A 21469-nucleotide genomic window follows, 5' to 3' on the forward strand; every position below is an offset into this window, starting at 1 on the left:
CATGCTGCTTCTACACATACTTTGCTCTGTTCTTCCCTGCATTTAGTAACATACTTGACAATAAGGCTTGGTTTAGGAATCTTCCAGAAAACTGTCCCTAATTTATAGTAGAGGCTTTAAATAAGTGTCAAATTCTATCTTTGTGAAATTCAGAATTAATTTCTTTTTAAATGTACATCCCTGAGTTGTACAAGAGGATATTTAGATGAACTGCTTATCCCAAAGGTACCCTACTTACAAGATGACAATGAACACTACTGACTTTCTCACAGCATCCCTCACTGAAAAACCTTCATAAGGGTAGTTACAGCATGACATCTTGACAGACCACCTAAGGGATTCACTCAGTGTGACCTTGAGGCCATGCACATACTGATTCTATTCTGGAGTTACATGGACTATAGTCTCCTCCGGTTTTTGCTCTTGCAAGTCTAGAGGGAAAGATCTCTTCTAATCTGCTCGTCACACCCTTCAGCAAAGACTCTACATCTAGGTCAGCATCTGATCACATATGTAAGGCAAGAAAGAATCTGCTTTTGTTAGGAGGTACTTCTCAGTCAACTAGTGCTTCCGATCAAAGCAGTGATCCCAGCAAAGTGACCATACTAATAATCATTGCCAAGGTGCTTAGTTAATGTTACACTTGGGGAATAGCAAATTCTGAGGAATAAGCCCAAGATATTCAGCTAAAGAAAAGTGCTTTGACTTGAGTGACTTCTACTGTATCCAAAATTACACCGTCCTGAAAACAACCTGGTATGCAGTATGACATTTAGTTTTCCTTTCCTCACCTCAGTTTAAGTCAGCATTCCAACAGGTAGGTTTGTTTAACGGCATCTTTCTGACAGCAGTGTACGCCCTTTTGCTCTTGCAAAACTACAAGTTCCCTCTCCGCAGCTCGGAGGTTGAAAGCAAAACCACCCAACTGAGGTCGAGTGGAAACCTAGACCAAGAGAAAATTTTACTTGGCCCTCCCCAAGGTTCGGGTCATGTGACGAGTCTCCTGTCTTTCTTCTCTCTCCCAGTCTGTTGGGAAACAGCCGCAGCTGTTCTGAACTAGATGTGCACACGTACACGCGTGGGGAAACGAGTGTGCTCCGACGAGACATTAACGCTTCTGGGCAGTTACAGACATGGAAAAGTATCTGAGGACGGGTGAGGCGGCGCCTGCCAAGTGAGGGCAGCCCAGAGAAGGACGCGGAAGGCTGCAAGCAAGGATGCGCACTGAATTTCGTGCTGCCCCCGCAGAGGAATGAGCAGGTAAGCTCGGGCACAGCAGCGATTTCCCGGCGGGCCGCCGCAGCGCAGCAAGGCACCGCAGGCATTCCACTGCCTCCTCGCTCCTCGGCCGGCTCCCGGGGAGGACGTCGCCTGGGGAGGTTGCGGGGGTGCTGGGGAGAGGGCGCACACGGCCGGGGCGCGGCGCCGCCCGGAGCCGGCCCCGAGTTTCGGGAAGAGCTTCCCCGCGCCTCAGCTCCCCACAGGGCGGCGGCTGGCCCGCGCCGCCGCCCCCCGCCCCGGGGCCGCCGGAGCCCCCGGCGCTCTCCCACACGTGGGAAGGGCCGCGTGGGGGCGGGCACGTCCTCCCCGCCCGGCGCCTCTGCCGGCTCTCGGGCACGGCACGGCACGGCACGGCACGGCACGGCACGGCACGGCACGGCCCGTCCTGTCCTGTCCTGTCCTGTCCTGTCCCGTCCCGTCCCGTCGGTCCGCGGGCGCGGGCCGGGCCCTGCCCCCGACGAGCGGGCGTGGCGCACGGCAGCGGGCGCGACTCCCTCCGACGGCCAACACCTGCGCGGGGGCGGGCGGGGAGGGGTGGGGCGCCGCGCGGCCCCGCCCCGCTGCACCTACCGGCGGCTGCACCTACCGGCGGCTGCCCCGCCCCGCGCCACCCGCCGCCACCAATCCGCACCCGCGTCCCGCCCCCTTCCCTACGCCGTTTGCGCAGGCAGCGCTGTTTCCGCAGCGAGTCGGAGCGCTGTCTCCCCCCGGTCCTCGGGAGCCCGATGTGACCCGCCAGAGAAAATGGCGGCGGCGGCGGGGAATCGCACCTCGTCGTCGGGACTATCCTCGGGCAGCGGCGGGGAGGCGGCCGCCGCCGCCGCCTGCGGGAGCTTGAAGGGCGGCGCGGTTGCGGGGAGCGTCGCGGGGAGCGGCGGGGGGCTCCCGCGGGAGGCGGGCGGCGGCTGCCGGGAGCAGCGCTCTGACTGGAGGCGGAAGCAGCTGCGCAAAGTGCGGAGCGTGGAGCTGGACCGGCTGCCCGAGGCGCCCCTCTTCCTCGCCGCCGCCCCGGCCGCCGCCGCCTCCTCCTCCTCCTCCTCCTCCTCGCCGGAGCCCCCTGAGACGCTGCTGCTCCACTACCTGCCTGGGCCGCCGCGCTCCAGCCCCGCCAGCCCGACTGCCTCCCCCAGCCGCTGCGCCGAGCTCCTGGAGCCGCTGCCGGTGGGGAGCCCGACGGGGACCGACCCCGCAGCGGGGCGGAGGATGGAGCCGTCCCACCCCGCGAGGTGAGGGGGCGCCGGGGGGTGGGTGGGCAGGGCTCGGCCCCGGGCGGCGGCGGGTGACAGCGGCGGGGCTGTTCCCGCGGGAAGGGCTCGGGGTGCGCTGCGGCGCCCCGTTCCCTCCCCCCCCCCCCCCCCCCGCGCCCCCGGGCGCCGCCTGGCCGCGGGCTGGCAGCGGATGCGGGGGCGGCGGGAGCTGCCCGCGGGAGGGAGTGCAGGGCTGGGGCGCGGCGGACGGTCCTCGCCCGGCGCCTTCCCCCGCGGCGCGGGGGCACCTGGTGCGTGGCTGAGGGAGGGGAGGCGAGGCGAGGGGTGGCGGTCGGACCGGGCCGGGCCGCCCCGCTGGCCGCAGCTGTCAGCGGCGCGGGGCCCGGTAGCCGGCGCCGGAGGAGTGCGGGAGCCGAGCCGCGGGAGGCGGCGGGCGTGTTTGTGGGGGTGCTTTTGTGTTTGACTTCTGCCGCAGTGCCGAAAGGCTTTGAAGTGTGAGCCCGGGGTGGCGGCGGCCGCGGCCGGGGCCGGGTGTGTCAGCCGCCGGGGCTCGGGGGCGAGCGGCGCCGGGCAGGGCGCGGGCTGCCCACCGTTCGGGCGGCGGCTGTGCTGCTGCTTCGGGCGCTCACCGAGCACCTGACCGCCCCCCGCGCTCTCCTAGCAGTTCGCTGCACAAAACTGAAAAAGGACTTCTCCGAAGTCTAATTTCAGTTTACGGCATCGTGATATTGCAGAACTGATTTATTTATTTCTTGGTAAGGTGAGGAAGGCTTTCGAACATAATGCCCTCTCTCTTTTCCCAAGAGAAAGTAAGTTTGTGGTGGTTTCGTCTAGGTGATACCTCTCAGTGGTTTAATTTAGTGCCCAAGTGGGTTTAGTTCATATTTACCTTCTGTATGCATTATTTGATAAATCCATTTTCTTAAGTTTTTATAGAGTTGCCCATATTCTGCCTATTTGACAGGTGTAGAATTCAAATAGGATGAGAGCAAACTCATGCTGGTGGTGAAGCAGCTTAAGTACTTCAGAGCGGTCTGTGTGTGGGAAGGCACTACGGTAGTGACAGAGTAATTCAGATGTGAAGTTGACAATGTCATAAAACCTTACAAGAAATCCATATATGATGTGGAGTGTGTAGTTTAAGGACTTAGTATTAACATCCGAGGACCTATTTTAATGCTGCCTTACAGTTTGCTTGGCTAATTATTTAAACCTCATAAGAAATCTAGTTTCAGGTTGGACACATGACTCTTGTATTCTTTTCAGTTATGTCTTATGTCAGTTAAACCTCAAGTATATTTTTAAAGGTTCACTTATCTTGGGACTGCTATAATAACTGTTTTCTAGACCGATGTCCTGTTTATAGAATTCTCAGTGATTCAGATTTTGGTATATTTCTAGGGCAGTGTAAAAATACTTAATATGGTGTGGTTGTAACAGGTAAGAAATGCCTCTGTACTTACAGAAGGATTAGTGGGAAATCTTCGGTGTTTGTGGGGGGGAATAATGTATGAATTTTAGCAAGTAACTTGTCTTTTTATGACTCTTAGTACCATCTTTGTTGCTATCAAGTAATGAAATTATAATGTACTGTATCTCGTAATATGATTGTAAACAATTTCATGGCTTTCAAGGAAAATGAAGAATCACTGTCAGAACATGTTTAAAACAACTTGGAGTCTTATGGTGATAGCAAGTGGGAGTTAGGCTTGATATTAGAGGTTAAGGAAGGTCAGTATATCTATGCTGAAACATGGAGTCCCTCCTTGCTATCAGTCCCACAGCAGCAATGACAGAGCAGCTGTGGAATTTTTTCCTTTCACATGGACAGTTTTGCTTAAAGTACCTGCATTTGGACAAGACAGTGTGTTGAGTCTGTGTACAAGTTAAAACCCTTCTCCTAAATGCTCTTTGACATTTGACTAGGAATGTTAACAAATCATAGAAAATACTGAATGCCAAGTGCCTTTCTCTTTAGTATTTTAGTGAGATGGTCTACTTTGAATTTATCATAAGTACAGTTGAAAATACATGGCAACATTAATAGTGATTGTTCTTCAGAAATGACCTATAAATGCTCATGTAGAGTATCGCAGTAATTCTCTGTCGTGTTACCAGTAAACAGATGTTAGATAAAGTACTTAATTTGTCAGGCCATATCAAGAATTTAGAACATCTTTCTGCCCTTATAATAATACTAATTGACTTGTTCTAGCCAAAGGAGGGGGGTTAATTTGTGAGTAACAGCGTATCACACATTAAATTTGTGCATGCAGCTGTTGCCCAGACATCTATTAAGAGGCAAACTGAAGGACATAATCTAAATAATGTATTCTGTTTTGTTTTTAAATGCAGTAGTTGTACTTCCCTGTAAGGATCTACTGTTAGTTAAAAGATACTGTGCTTGCTCCAAAGTCCCCCTATCAGTCTCTTTGGTATTACAGTTACTTTCTTTTTAAATATGCTGGGAGACCTGCATGAGCCTCAGAATGAAGCTGAGGAGGGAAATTGACTCTGCTGTTAAGTCCTAAATGTAAATATTACCTTTTTTTCTTTAATCTCTCAAGCATTCTGCTTGTCACAGCAGTAGAGGAAACTTTTTCACTAAAAGCTGTGAATGTTGTAAGCTTTTTAAATCACGAGGAGGAGGAGGGAGTTGTTTTACTAGGAAATGCATCTTCAACATAAAGCGCTTCAAATCTGTTATCCCATATCTATACTGACAGTTGATTTGGTTTATATAAAAAGATCCAAACAGTGAGTTCAATAATAACTACAATATCATTTATTGTAACTTGAGGGAAATTCATGAAGGCGAAATGTAGCTCCTTCTCTGTGACCTTAACAATGTTCTTTTAAAACATTCAGACCCTTTAAGTGATGTTTATTTGTGTCTGAAATTGATGTAGATGACTTATTACATGCCCTAGTATAGGATTAGTTATACTACCATAACTGTGTTTTTATAAACATGAAAAGCAGGAAATGCTGTAATTCATCTCCTCTGCATACAGTAACCATGTACTATGTGACTTGTGTGAAAATTGTTTGAATTTGGAAATGTATATGCTAGATATGGCATAGATCAGATAGTTCAGCTGCAAGACAACCTTTGTAGATATTTATACTGTGTTTTCTGCAGTTGCTGTTTGACGCCTGCTAGAGACACCAAAGACACGCTGTGAGATTGGAGTTTTGACTGTATGTACAAGTGTACTAGTAAAAGCTCATCAGTTTCAGCTCTGCTTATTAATTTGTAGCACCTTTGACTTTCAAAGGAAGGCATAAATGTTTTAACAGAGCACTAGACTGGGCAGTGGAGTAGGAATAGAGGGAGAGCCGGTACAGTGAAAGCACAGTGTGTGTGGCCAAGGTTTGACTTGCTCTTTTTTTTTTTTTTTCACTTAAATGATGGTAACTTTCTCTGTTCATGTTGTCAAAATGTAGTTAAGATAAAAAAGATAGCTTATGATTGACCTTGGCTATTCTTAGCTAAGGTAAAATACAATTTTATGTGTTTTAACCGAGTGCATAATGCTGGATATTTTTAACTGGCTGCTTAAATAAGCCACCAAATTTTCTTCTTCCAGTTTGAGCTGGATACTACTGTGAGAGAAAATTCACTTCCTACCTATTCTGTGCTCTGTGGCTTGAGAGTACTTTTGGAAGAGGGTCACCCTCTACTGTGTCTGATTTTTATCACTCTTAGTTATTGCAAGTGGTAGGGTTCTGCTTAAATGGTCTGATCTGGTATGGCAGTTTCTTTGTTCCTATGCAAAGTAAATAGATTGTAGCTAACTAATCTGGAGCTTTCTGTCTGATTGGATTTAGTGATACTAAAGGTTTGGTCTCCACTGTCACTCAGTAGTCCCAGTACTGCTCAGTGCAATACCTGTGTGCAATTGTGCCTTACCCAAAGGTCGAACGTGTAGAGTACAAGATTCGAAGATCAGGTTTTTCTTCTATATGATGGGTTTGAACTTCACGAGATCTTTTAGGGTGCTAATGCATTTGTTGTCATTTGGAGTAAAGAAAGGTAGCTGTGCAAAAGTTTATCCTGGTGCAGGGGAGGATGAGGCAGGAGTGGAAACAAGTGGCTGGGGGTGGGGTGACTGTGGGAATGCTTCTGTTGGCTTTCACTGGCTTCCAGTATTGGTGAAACTCGGCTTAAGCTTGTTTAAAATAGAAATTATACATTGCCATGTAGTTGTTCTTTAAACAAACTTGTAAAGCTAGTTTTCAGCAGCAGTGGTGATAAGAGAAGGTATCTGGTTTGAGTTCTGAGTTTCTAATGCTAATCTCGGTGTTCTCTGAGGATTCTCTACAAAGACGCAAGGCTTGTCTTATTTTACTTTTTATCTCCTCTGCTCTTACTTAAAACTCTAGAATTACAGTTCATTCTTTCGCTTGAGGCAAAGTGGATAGAAAGCCTTTAACAGGGCTTCATTACTTGTCTAGGTGACTAGGACAACGTGGTTAAGTGCAAAGTTGCTTTCTATTGCTTCCCTCTCTTTTTAATCTTTACCCGGAGGCTGAGTGTGTTGCCTGCAGGACGCTTCTGATTTCCTGCCTCACCACACTGCAGAACCGGAGAATCCTGCTCGGTGGTGAATAGTCTTGATTATTTTTTTTCCTATAAGGTATGTTTGGGGCTTTGGGGTTTTTTGTTTGTTTCTTGGTTTGGGGGATTTTTTGGTTTTGGTTGGGTTTTGGTTTTTTGTGGGGGGCTTTTTTGTGTGTGTGACTTTTTTTTTTAAGATCAGTTTTGTTGGATCTTGACTGAAAAATGTCCTGAAAAAACAGCAGCTCTATTTACTTGATACTTAAGACTCATTTGAAATAGGGAATTGTTTACCTTCTGTCTGGAAACTGATGAAATACTTTTCAAATTGTCTTAATAAAAGCTGATAGAGCCATCACTCCCTCTCAGTTTTGCTCAGAAAAGTCCCAATTCTTTGATAGTGCTTTCAACATCTGATGACTAAGGATTTGAAGGTGTTTGCAAAAAGTGTTTTTTTTCCTTTTCTTTAAATTTAGAATGTCATCGAGTTTCTCTGAGATTAAACTGCAATTCCAGTCTACCTTTGTTTCACACTGTCTCCTTATAGTTCTTTTGTGTCCTTGAAGTATAAACTATTCACATAATTCATGGAAATATAATATAATACTGTTTGTTCTTATCTCTCTTATCCTAATACTCTGATTTGTAGTGGAATGGCTGCTAATATACTTATTGTGCCAGGTGACTTCAATTCTTCCCTAGTATTACTCCAATAGATTTCACACTGCTGTTGATACTGCAGTTCCTTGTAATTTACCCAGGGTCACTGTGGTAGGTGGGAGTAGAGTGCTGGAAAAATGAGTTGCATCTTCTAGACCACACTGATGTCTGACTACATCTGATGTCTTGTTTTCTGAGCTCTTTTCTGTCCTCTTCTTGAGCATCCAGTCATCTTGCTTTTGAGCAAACTGAAATGAGTCTTTGCTCAGCTGTCAGCCATGATGATCAGGTCCTTTTGTGAGCTGGTAGTTAACCCTCAAAGGTATGCAACTAATACTCTTTGTTTTGGCCCATGGATGTGCATTTCATTTCACTAATTATTTCTCTCAAAATACCCTCTTACACTCTGAGGATTTTTTATATTTCCTGTATGACTGCCATGCTTGTATCTTCAGGATTGTTTCTTTCAGATACTGAAAGGGCTTAGTGTAAATATTTTAAATGTTAAAGAAAAAAAAGGAATTTGCAGTAATACCAAATTGAGAAACAGTTTTGGTTTTTTAAACAAATTGTCCATGTTACCTCCCATTCTACTGCCAATAAATGCCTGCATAATTTTATTTTGGTAATTTTTCATCTTCCGTAAAAGGGAAGCTTCAAAGCTCAGTGGATAATAGGGTCTCCCCATTACCTTCAGGTAATATTTAACTGTTCTGCATCTGGAGAGGCATACAGAATGCAAATATCTGAAATGTGTGGTGAAACTTGCAGTGACCTCCAGTTTGCAGTTCATGTAGAGTTTGTTGACCTTGTAGATTAATACACTCTAGCAGGCAAGTGTTTCGTTACTGCTGTGGTTAAGACAATATTCTATTAAATTACGAGTACCTTAATTTCTAGGTGCTGAATATGTACTTTGAAAATCCATGTGTAGTCAGTGACAGTTTTCTCAGTTTATCAGTACTTTGCACTCTTATTTTTACTACTTTAATGTTTTTAGACTGTGGAGTTGCCAGGTATGATACTAACATTCCTTTCAATTTTTTTCTCTTGTTGCAAGTTTTAACTTTGCCACCAGATATGTAATCAGTATCTTAAATGTTCCCATAAAATACATCTGAAATTTTTCTTATTTTACTAAAGTAAATGTCTCTACAGATGCTTAGCCTATGACTAAAGACTTGTTTGCTTAATGTAAGAAAAATACTGCAGTTATGACTAGCATGGAAGCTCACTAAAACAGTGCTAATGTGTTCTTAAAAATTTGGAAAGGATCTCCCATGTTAAGGATCTGTATTGCCTATTAATTTTGTTGGATTATTCGTATAAATAAAACGTAAGTGATGACTCGATAGTTGTGGTAAAGGTCTTAGGCAGTTCAGACTTGAAATGGAAATGTAAGCAGCTGGTTTTAAATGGAGGGAAGCTGGATGGAGTTTCTCTTAAAACTGTATTAGTATGCACAAGTTTATTTTAAAGTTATTTCAGTAATGTCTGCATATAGTTCCAGAAAATGAGCTCTTCTGTAAATATAGAACAGAGATTAATTTGTTGGGTTTTTAACGAAGTTCTGCATTTAATTTGTAATGAACAGCTCGCTACAGTAGGCTTCCTGATCTCTGCAGGCACATTGGATGTCCCAGCTTGTAGGAAGCACCAGGGCACTGGGGTTTCTAGTATGTATTCCATGGTAGGTGTGGAAACTAGTTCTATGCTACCTAGCAAAGGCAGCCAGGCTCTCTGGCTGTCCTGCAGTGGCGGCTTCTGGCAAGGTCACTGTAACCAACAGAACTAGCTTTCTCTTTGAACCTCCAAGGTTAGGTCCAGGATCTCCTGCACTGGTACGTTCTGTTCCACACAGGCTTGTTAACACCTTCTTCAAACATCTTCTTAAAATTAACTGAGAGTTCCAGTTTCTTCCCCTGACAAGAATTTACTCTGAGTTGCAACTGCATGTTTCTTATCCCTCCCAGAGGCCCTTGGGAGGAAGAGCAGGGGTATGTGGGGAAGAGGTCTTAAAAGACATGCAGATTGTTCTCTGTATTTGTTTTAAGCCAGTACTGCAGGAAGAGGAAGGAGAAGGAGCTCCTTCCCCACCCTAGCCTTGTGTACAAGAAGGCATGAAATGAAACTCCTTAAGCCATGCAGATCTCTGGCAAAGAGCAATGCAGATAGTCTTTAGGGCTGTCATTTTAGAAGTGCACTGTGCCAAACTGGTACAGAAAGTATTGGATGACTGATCTTTTTGGTTTCGCTCACTGTGAAAATTGAAATGCAGACTGACAGACTGCATTTTTTTGTGGGAAGCAGGCAGGTAATCGCCATCAGGGAACTGAGTAATAAAATATTTTGGATTAAGCTAAGATGTCTTCCATCTGTGCAAAGCTGTAAGGTGCTTTCATGTAAGGATGTGTTCAGTATCGTAAACCAACATACACTGATATGCTTAGCAAGCTGAGCGAGGAGAAATATTAACAATTGGCAAACTGTTTGGCTTAGGTGATACAGGGCAACTTAGAATTGCTGTAGTGGGTTACTGTGGTGTAATGCCTGATCATTGCTTTCAGCTGCTGCTGCAGGTCAGTATGCCTCCATTCAAAATCGTTACTTTTGTCACTCATTTCAACTATATTGTTGGTAGTGAAGGATTCAATTCTTAAAAAGAAAGCTTTTTCCTTGGTTAGGTACTTCAAAGCCAGATGGGTCCAAGTAACTCTTGGGAATGGAAAACGTGGGGGAAAGGGTTAGAAAGCAGCAAATCAGTAAAATAAACAAATGTGAAGTGTTTCCTTGTACCTAGGGTGCTCATAATTTCAGGCCAAGTTTTTTTCTGTCCACAATAGAAGTCAGGGTTTGTAGACTGCGGTCTGCAGATTTTCCTACAAATTCTGTTTCTTTTCTACAGTAGAAGCTGAACTTCCCTTTCTGAAGGAAAAAAAAAAAAAAACCAAAACAAAACAAAAATTGCTGGAAGGCTTTGAGCTGAAGGTTGTCCTACGAGATGTCCATGAGAAAGGTCTTGATGACATCTCATTCAAATGTTTACTGTCTCTACCAGATACATCAGGGTCAGTAACTTTCCTTGGGTGTTGCTCTTGGGATACCTTACATAAGTTTACTAATAACATCACAAACCTTTGTGAAAACTCTGGCATTTCTCAGAAAGGTACTCTCTTTAACCAAATCCTTCCCCTAATTTCTGTAATTTATGATATTAAACTAATGAAACAGTTTAATGTTAATCTTTCTAAACTTGTTTGGACTATAATTATACTTGGTCTTGAAATTGTTACTAACACTGAAAATTTTGAAGTATAGATTAGCTCTTTAGAAAGTTACATGTACATATGTTAAGAGGACCAGTGCTACTGTATCTTCAGTTTTGTCTTTTAAGCATGTGGTTAAGTTCCAGCATGTTCAGGTGCAATGGTAAACTATCTTGTCCTGGTAAATATGCCAAAGTATATAATTCCCCTTAGTACCTCAGCAGAAAATTAGTATGATCTACTGTTTGCTTGTTTTGACCTGCTCTGAGCTGCATGTTTGTGGCAGTATTATATCATTCTGCCACTAGTGAGGATGCCCAGCAAAGCCAAGTGGGGAAGGACAATTGCTTTGGTATTTTGAAATCAGCTATGTATGAATTACATTCCTGTATTTTAAAATTGAATGCAAATGGTAATATAGGTCCAGTGCCAGGGCAGGCCGCTTCTAGACCCTGGGAATCAAGACTGCAGGGGAGAGCACAGCCAGAATTTTTAGGCTTTTGGCTTCCCTTTAGCCCACAGGGTGGACTGCCGAGGAGCTAGCAAGGGGAAGTGGTAGGAGATCTGCCAGCTTCTACCACATAGGCAAAGTTCTTCAAGAGCTTCATCAGAATGGGTCTCTGACTCTTTCCAAATTGACAAATAACTTTTTTAGAAGTATTTCTTTCCAAGCAGCAACTTAGCTCTATGAGTTTCTAACGCCTTTAAAGTACTCGCATGTGCGTAAGTAGTTGAGACCTAAATAACCATAAATAGCTGGGACTTAGACAAAAATACAGGTTTTAATCTTGTAAGTGAGCCTGTAGTAAAACACCTTATGCAATGGTGGAGCCTTATAGGCTTTACTGGTATTCTTTGTGAGCAAGTGTTCACTTCTTGTGTATCTATCCCATTTGTGATATTGGTGCCTTAGGCTGAAATAAAGAAAGATTTATCACTGAGTAGGTACAACTTCTGTAATCAGGGTTTTGTTCAATGAACCCCAATTCAGAGGAAAACTGGGACACAAATTACAACCATGCCCACCTTGGAGTTGTGTGATTCTTGCAGGGTTCTGAGTGGAGCTTCTCTGCTCATCAACTCTGTCAAGCTACTGGCAGCAGGGTGATGCTAGCACTTACCTGTTGTACTCTCAATGACTAGGTAAGTGCTGTGTCTTGTGGCCCTCAGCTACATAAAACTTGATATAGGACTCATAAGGTCTCTCTGCTTCAGGCAGCAGGTGCCTACAGAGCTTGTGGAAAAAGAAGGATGCAAGATCTGGTAGTGTAATATGTGATACAAACTGTGAGGCCTCCTGATTCTAACAGAATCTCCACATTGAAATGTGTATTTCAATTTACTTATGTTTAGCACTCTTAGGTTGCTTCTGCCTAGGCCATGCTGATAGTGTTTTGGTACATGCTGATTTTTGAAATACCTAAAAATGGTGAGTTCATAATGATTAAAACCCGGATTCAAAGAATCTAACAGTGAAAGTTGTCAAAAGTAAGAATATGATTTTTTTTCCCTTTTTTATTTAATATACCTAGGACCTTTCTAACTATAAATAGCTATACTTAAGGAGCCATAAGATTTTGAAAAAATGCTCAGTTTGCTGTGTCTGGCTTACTGGGAAACAGTTCAGCTCTGTTCCAATTAATGATTGTGAGGGAAAGAGTACTGAACAAATTTACCTTCTCTGGTTACCATTGGTACAAAATGTACATTAAGTTTCTCTGATTATAGAGCCAAAAGGGCTACACATCTCCCTGATTTACACAACTAGTAAGTACACAAACTGGATTGGAACAAAGCCAAAAACAGATGGAAGACTTGATTTATGCAGCTGCAGCATTTTCATGTCTGTGAAATGTCATCTATGCAAAAGAGCTCTACTGGTTATACTAGTTGGGACCAGCTGTGCTCTGTCTCCCCTCTGTGGGGAGAACACAGCTTGTGTTATGGGAATCGGTACCTTAAGGACAGGCTCTTTTTTCCTTTAAGTATTTTCAGTTAATCGCTGGGGAGGAGACACTGCTGCCTCTGGATTTCAAAACACTTTCTTGTGCAGCAAATATGATGACAAATAAATCTATGATTTTTGTGGAGGCACAAAGCAGGCCTGTGGATGTTGCCCTAAAGAATTTTTTTAAACTATTTTTATTTGCTTGAAACCACAAATTATTAGTGTGTAGGCATAAATGCAAAGTTTTTATTGTAGTTATAATTGGGCAAGGCTTTGGCATTGGCTTTGGCATTTGTCAGTAACAGTCAGTCTGTCCAATCTTTGCTCAGGTTTCTTTACAATCACTTCTGAAAAATTAAAAAGTACTATGTAGAACTTGCTGGTTTTCCCCCCTAAGTCCACTTTAGAGAACCAACGTCTCACTTGCTCTCCTGAAGGCCCAATGTCTGCTTCATTGCATTTCCGAGCCTTATTGTGACAAGGTCTGCATTTTTGATACCTAAAAGGAAATGGGAAATGACACAATGTGGGTCTAGCACTGTTACTCCCTTTCCATGTTCAAATAAATGGCATGTTTTTATAACTGGGAGGGGATAAAGCTGGCTCTAACAAGGGAAGTGGTTAGTGTAGCTGGTTTTTACCTTGGCGACTTTTGATAAGGATTTTAAGGATTTGTTGGGTTACTGTATACTTATTTGCAGTCACTAAAATCTATAATTACAGGATTTAAAATGTTTAACTCTTTCAACTACATTAGTCCTTGAGAAGCTTCAACTGGGCAGTCAGGGTGTAAGAATTGAGAACTGTGCTATTGCATATTTGTACAGCAACTTGCTTCTGACTGTGTAGATGCATGGCTGGCTGGCTAATGCTTAACCCAGACATACTAAGCTAGTAGATGGGAAGGCTGTCTTCTGGTAGTGTTGACCTTCCCTGTTTGCCATGTTCAAAGAGATACAGTTTGGGTCTTGTATCTGAATGCTCATGTAGTATTTGTTGTTAGACATATGATTGAAGCTGACTACGCAAATACTTTTAGTTTTCCAGGATAGGATTATGAGTCAGTGTGTTCTTCACTGGTCCTGTGCAGTCCAGGGTGAAGTCAGCCTTGTTCCAACTCTATTTCAAAGGTGCATCTTCCTTCTGACATCTGCATGGACTTGGGGCTCCATCACCTTAGTTGCAGATTGCCTGTCAGTTTAGTGTAGCAATTAATTCAATGGGTGACATCAGTCTTTAGCTTCTAGTTAACAGCCAGGTCACTTCCACTACCTAGTATAAGATTAACTTGTTGAGAAGAGTATTTCCATAAACAGTCCATTAGTAGGACACAAGGGCATGACTTGTTTCACATATAGACTTTCCCCCAGCTGTAGTCCCACCAGTGTTTCCTGGAAACTAGTTTTTGTTTCTGATCTTTTATAGATGTGATGTAGTTTCATAGTGATTTGAAAAGCACTTAACTGTTTAAAGTGAGACTGCTTTCTCAGTTACTTTCCCATTTTTGACAGGCTGCTACTGTGATACAAGTCCTCATGGTAAAAAGTAAAATGAATCTGACATATCTAGTGATGACAAATGTTTGCTTAATCTTTGAATATTTTATTAAAATTTAATAAGGAACTTATCTGTGTGTTAGAACAAATGCTTTTTACATCTTCTTTTTGTAGACACTTGTCTTGTAAAGGTCTTTTCAGAATAGTATGTTTTTCATTGACCTTAAAATCAACTTATTGCAAATGTGTTTCAGTGATTGTAGTTAAACTTGTAAGACATCTGATCACGCATTGACTTGACATAAGATTCCTTTTGTAATCTCTTAATATGTGTCAATGTTATTAACCTAGAGTTGTACATAGTGTGGACATTTTCCCCACTTTTTTCATTCTTTTGAAGTAAAACTTACATTGAGTTAACAAAGAAGAGAAAATTAAATTGGATTATGAATCAGACAAATTCTGGGACAGATTTCCTATGTCATGTTAACATTTTTTCCCCACTTTTTTCATTCTTTCAAAGTAAAACTTACATTGAGTTAGGAAAGTAGAGAAGATTAAATTGGATTATGAATCAGACAAATTCTGGGATAGATTTCCTGTGTCACGTTAATGTAAATTGTTTTTAACTAAGGTTGAAGGTCCATTCAGAGGAGTCATAACACAGCAGGGTGGTCACAAATGGAACTATAAAATAGTAGAGCTGTCATGTTGGTAGGACTGCTTTGCAATCACCTGTTTAGTTTGTTGCTGCTTTATCCTTTTATATGCTGAAGCACAGCTGCTGGGTAAAAGCTTTCTTGGTAGCACCACAGAGAATTACTTCAGATTCAGTTGCTGCTGACTTCCTTTGGGTGAAAGATATTTCCTCTGTAAGAAGAAGAATAATTTCCCTTAAGTTTGCTCAGTGAAACCTTGCACTCTTATTTCCCACATTTTTATGACTATTTCACTACAGAGTAGGTGTTACTACTTCAGGTCACAGTCCTAGTTTGTGTGTTTTATGTTTCTTATCTTTAAATGTGTTGCTTAAAAAAAAAAAAAAAAAACCCAAAAAAAGCCAAACCCAACAACTCTGCTTTAGGTTACTACTGATTTTTATATGGATTCTGATTTTATATCCTCTAAAGGATTGTGGAAGAGTGGATGACATGCAAATTATTGAGATTTCACTTATGACTGTTTCTGTAAAAAACACCTGTGAAACTTTTGGAGGAAAGCTTTATAAGGCAGATCTAACAATTTGATCTTTCCAAATAAGAATGAATGTTCTTGAAGATAATTTGCTCTTCACTTTCATTTCACTTAGAGTAAGACAGTTATGGCTGCTTGCAAATAAATTAAGTCAGTTTAAAAATTGTATATTGGTCTAATGAGTCTAGTGCAAGAAGTGAGCAACTAATAACTTCAGACAGAAGAAAAAAAATAAAGGCACAAAGATAGACACACTTCTGAGCAGTGCAAGTTTAGATTTTTATAGGGTGAAGATACTTTAACCTAATTGAGTGTACAGAGATGTACAGAAATCAGTTCAAGCAGACATGAGTTGTGCTCATCAAATCCAAAAATAAAAAAAGGGTTAGGTGAGTTGAGCCTCACCTGTGCCTTAAGTACGTGCTGGTACTTGAATAGGTCATAAGCCATACCAAAACTACTAGCTAGCAACTTCTTAATTTTTTTCCTATCCAGTTGGATTCTCATTCATTGTAGTTTCATTTTCCTCGTTAATAGGCTTTCTTTCCAAGTAACTGTCATATTGCTTATTCACTGGTTTTTTTTCTAATATTGGAGTCTTAAAACACGTTCTTGTCTTCTACTGCTGCTTTCTAGATTGATATACTTCTGTCTGAATGTTCATACAAAAAACCCCACTCAAGTTACTCGAATTTCTTTTTCATTTAATACTTCTGAATCTCTCTTGTTCATATTTATGTGTTTTCTGGAGGTGAATGTTCTTTTTTCTTTAGTGTGCCCTCTTTGATTAGAATTGCTTATGCAGAAAGTGAAGGTTGGATTTTAAAAGCAGCTGAAATATGGAATAAGTTATTTAAATAAGAAGCCTGAATTTGGTAACAGCTTTGGGAGGCTTGGTTTTTTTTTTAGAAAACCGAATTGCTCCTATGGTTACTTCCGTATGGTTTGTGAAGCATTTGTAATGTGAAGGCAGGGAGGGGAACAATCCAGAACATTGGTCACTGGTAGTATTTCACCTTGTTCAGAAATACAATGCCCTCATTTTCTGAAGCTGGTAGAGGGAACAAATTAACAGAAGAATATGTTTATCAGCCCGTTTGCTCAAAGCGATGTGGTTTATTCTGACTTTTTTAGGATTGAGTGCACAATACTAAGCATTGTTTGCATTATTAATTTGAAGTTGGAAGTGGTTAAGAATCTTCTGAGAATAATAATGGCAAAATCTTACTTTTTTCAAAATACATAACTTGCTTGAGGTGCTTTCTTGCTAAATGTTTTTCAAGGGAGACTAGCTGGCTTTTATCTACCAATTTGAAAACCAATAAAGTTTTTTAATGTTGTCATTTTAATGGACCGGAACTTGCTGCTGCATAAAGAAATTGTAAGATGGTTTTGAACAGAAATGCAGGATTCAGTCAATGATAGTGTAACATTCCCTTAGACCACTGAAATAAAGTGAACTGGAAAAGCTCCAGGTACCAGATTAAGACACACTTGAAAGCACAGATTCACTTAGTGCCTTTCTTATTTTAGGGCATCCTGGTGTTCAAAAGTACTGGACAATCTTCTTGAGAAACTGGTAATAAATTGAAGTAAAAACTTGCTGCAGGAACGTATGCATTAGTTTCAGAAATTCCTGTTAAAACTTCAGTACAGAAAGAGTATCTCGATTGGTGAATTTAGTGCTGTGAAGTGACTGAGGAACTCTCCTCTATGTTAGTCCCAAAGTCAAATGGCAACACTTGCAAATGATCAAGATTTTTGACCTTTTGTAAGAGAAAATGGTTTCTCAGCCAGCGTCAAAACTTGTAGTCTGTGTTGGTAGGGATTTGTGTCTAACAGTGGGATGTGAAGAGGAAAAGAGGCAGGTCTTGGCTTTACTGAAACTCTGGAGCTGATTCAGCATTGTCATTTATGGCCTATTCTTCTGGGTTTGTGTTTGTTGTATGCGTATGTTTCAAGTATTTTCTATCTGTTGTTCTTCACTGCACTAAACAATAGGCTGAAAGTTAAGAAAAAACTATATCTGTAACTAGGTTCTGTACTAGATTTTAGGAGGTGGGTTTCTGATTTTGTCTTTTTTCCTGAAAGTACAGACACCCAAGAAATGCTAATTTAAATAGAGCTGTTCTTGTAGGTGCAAGATTATATAGAAGGCTTTCAAACATAAGATAAAAAAATAAAGCACTTTCTTCCTTAATTACACCCATGTCTAAATCTAATATTATTATTAAAAAACCCTTAAACTTATGAAATATATTTGAATAGAGTTTACTATCAAGGAGGTCCTGCAAAATACTTAGTTTTATTATATTTTGGGATATTTTATGAAGGTTTTAAAACTGGTGAAATTGCAGAATTATGCAGTTTGCTTTCATTGCAGATGCACAAATCTTAACCTGCAGATTGGTATACAATTTTCCATCAGATAACCATTTACATTGCATTTCATGTGTGAGTTAGAAAGGTGTCCTAGGTACACTGGCATAAAAACTATGCTATGAAGTGAGAAAGCCACTTTTAAAGAGCCATGGTTTAAAAAAGTGGGAAACAAATATGGAAGTTATAATTTAAATTTATTCCACAGATTCAATCTAGTATTTACTCCTTTTCTTTAATCTTTGAAATGCTTCATTCCAAATGAAAGAAGAAAAAATTGAAGCAGATCTGTTTTACTCCCAGAGAGCAACATAGTCAATGTCAGTCGGGAAAATTTTGGACCCAGCAGAAGTAAATGATGCCTTTCAGGCATGCCATATATAGTTTGGTTTCATAAGTGAAATATTGCTGAGTAGTGGAGTTCCAGCTCATGGAAATGAGGAATAGTGTAATAATTATGATAGTATGGCATAATTGCCTATATCAGGAATTACTTCACAAAAATGTCTAAAGACATTAGTGTCAAAAGATCATCGTCCTGTCTGATTTTCAGCTCTTCCTGGAAAAACAGTGCTTCAGTCTCCTGTCTCAATTTATTTCATTGCCTATTAATAAGCAAGGAGTTTACCAGCAAACTTGGGCACTTACCTGTGGCACAAGTAACACTTATGAGATATTTCAATATGTGGAATAAAGTGCAAGGAAAGAATACACAGGTTGGTTTAGGGTTGTCTTGGGTTTTTTTGGAGTGTGGGGGGAATACAGATATTGGAGTGATTTAACTTTCTCTGATACTGTTTCACGACTCTTTTGTTTGCATTTTTTTCTTCCAGATTTAGTGTTGTTTGCTTGCTTAGATAAATTACTTGACTGATTTGTGGGGCTGCCTTTAATACCAGCATAGCTCTAATTTCATTTGATCTGATGGCAAGTTAACAGTATGTTTCAGTATGTTTTGCACTAGAAGCCTTGCTTTTAATGATCAGATCAATTTGTGAGGCACTGAAGGGGTATACAGTGAAATATCATCTTGTTTGCTTATAATTGTACTAATTGGTGAATATGTGAACCCAGAAAAAGATTCAGACAAGGATAACTGTTCCTCCCCCACGCTGCCCCCCCACCCCTCCAGACACTAGTGGGACTTGTCATCATGGTAAATTAGATATAGACATTTTTGCTTACTGTTCTCATACATTTGAATTTTACTGCCCTTCATAAGGGAGGAAAAACTACAGATATCTGGAGTTTTGAGTTTACTCAACCAAAATAACTAACTAGTTTCACGCATTGATCATAATTCGTTGGCAGCGCTTCTGTGCATGGGCTAGATCTCACGCTCTGCTTTCTTCCCAGTTAGAACGTTACTTTTAATGCTGCTACATAGATGTGAACACCTCTCTTTGCTTATTTGGTCCTGGACTGAGGAGAGAGTATGGTATGCTGTATCTGTGCATAAGAGATATCCATATCCTATGGATATGTAGGTAGTTTACCTACCAGTGCTCTAATGCACTGTGAAACTGGAGCTGTTAACTTGCAAATGGAACAGCCATCTGCTACCTGCATAGTAACATCTCCCAATTAGCTAACGTTTTCTTTACTGTACCACTTTCAACTAGATGTATGTGAATGACACAAGAATTTTTTGCTGTAAACACAATAATTTTGTGAGAGAAATATTTACATTTTGTAAACTGTAAACCAACTCTCCCTTAAAAAAAAAAGGCAGATTCTTGGATGAACTTTTTAAAATACTGTTGTAAAAGTCTTCAGAGATAAATTGCAGGTAATAAGTGCCCTGTACTTTTTTTAGCTTACCTCATGCAGCTGAATCTGTAGTGAATGGTGAGTTTGCTGTGAAGTTGTTGCAAAGTAACCAAAAGCTTACTGCGAAGTAAGTGGTCCCAGTGAGTGTATTTTCTAGTGCAAGGAAACAAAGTCCTGATCTACAGCAAAATGCTTCACGTTGTGTTCTTAACAGCTCTATCATAATAAATTGTTTATTATCTAAACAAATTGTCTGAGAAGCTGAATTGTGGCTGATCACATACTATAGAAAATTCAGTTCTGCGCTGATTATAACTATCAAGTTTAACTATTACGTACTTCAGATTGAATCAACTGTGTTCTGTGCTATTCATGACAATTCAGTCCAAAAGTCACGTAAGATTGTTTGTCACATACACATTTCCCTTTTATAATTGTTTCAACAAACAGCTGTATTTCTACATTGTCCAGCCATTTTGGTTTTTTCAGTGTAATGATCTGTAGAAAAGGAATTGCTTCATAAAATGAGCTCAGATGTTAGAACAGCACTTGAAAATAACTTACGTTTTCCAGATTTCTTCCTCCTATGAGCTGAGTTTCACAGATTTTTGTGTGCCCCAAGAGGAAAGAGAAGGTTTTTTTTTTTTAGCCAGATAACAGAAACTGAAAGCATGCAGCTGACTTCTGCAGAATGTTTTTTTCATTCCCCACTTCTGCAAGGAAAGAAGTCCTTATGAAGCTGCCTTTAATTTCCATTAGTAACTACCTTTGTCTTCATGCCATCTGTGTTATGGCAAATACAACTTTAATGTGTATATTGAAATTTGTCCTTTTTGTATTTATGTTTCTAAGACAGCATGAGAATGTGTCTTCTTGACTAATGTCTGGTCTTGTTCTGTCTGGGCCTTGGGAAGAGATTGCCTTGTTGTTGATGCCTTCAGGAATTTGAGGTTGTTTTTGTTTCTGTTTAATTCTGCTGCCAGCTTTTCTTCATAGCTGAGGTACCATTTTCAGCATGCTAATGAAACACTATCAACATATAGATACAGTAATCTGTTCCTGTCTGCTAGTTGAATGTTGAAAAAGTGACAGTGGTTTTGATAGTTTTGCAAAGCAGGAAATTACAGACTTCTTAGGCTTTGTCAGAAACTTCCAATGCCTGGAGCAGCAAGAACTGCTGAGATCCCTAAAAGCATGTTCCAAGATATGAACACACAGTGTTTATGTTTTAGCTTCGCTGTTTGTTAGGAAACTGATTTAACTGAACACTGATTTGGGTTTTTTGATAGTTTGTAGGAATTGATAATCATCTTCTGATTTGTTTAGATATGATTTACAAATAATTTTTTAACAAGCCATGGTGCAAACAGATGGTGTTTCTAAGAATTCACTTCTGATATAGTTACCCCAGAGAAAGCCTTTGTGAAATGGAACTTGCCTGCCTTCCTCTCTTCTGGGCTGTATGTGCCTTATAACACTGACAGATCTGTTTGTTGAATGTCTCCTTGCATGGCCAGCTTCTTTTAAAGTTTTAACATAAACCGTAGTTGTTCAGTTCCTCCTTCTTCCTTTCCCAGAAGGTCAAGATTGGATTTGGGATTTTCTGTCTGCCAGTTTGTTTTGAGTGAAACTCATTGAATACATAAAGCATTTTATGGCAATATTGAATGTCCTAACCTTAATTATTATTTCTTTGCTGCCTCATC

General features: G+C 41.3%; 1 protein-coding gene across 3 annotated transcripts in view; it reads left to right on the top strand.

Moving 5' to 3' along the window:
* Nucleotides 1–1030: 1030 nt before the first annotated feature.
* Nucleotides 1031–21469, top strand: part of MAP3K1 (mitogen-activated protein kinase kinase kinase 1) — a 63515-nt gene continuing 43076 nt past the window's right edge. Inside the window, exon 1 of one of the 3 annotated variants that reach the window (XM_074812539.1) lies at nucleotides 1031–1260. In XM_074812539.1, the coding sequence (XP_074668640.1) occupies nucleotides 1253–1260 (8 nt within the window). In that variant the 5' untranslated portion in view covers nucleotides 1031–1252. Of the gene's footprint in view, nucleotides 1261–2010; nucleotides 2508–21469 lie in introns of those variants that run through there. The other 2 variants (XM_074812541.1, XM_074812538.1) reach the window with 2 other exon arrangements.

This window comes from Strix aluco, chromosome Z, assembly GCF_031877795.1.
Source record: "Strix aluco isolate bStrAlu1 chromosome Z, bStrAlu1.hap1, whole genome shotgun sequence".
NCBI lineage: Eukaryota > Metazoa > Chordata > Aves > Strigiformes > Strigidae > Strix > Strix aluco.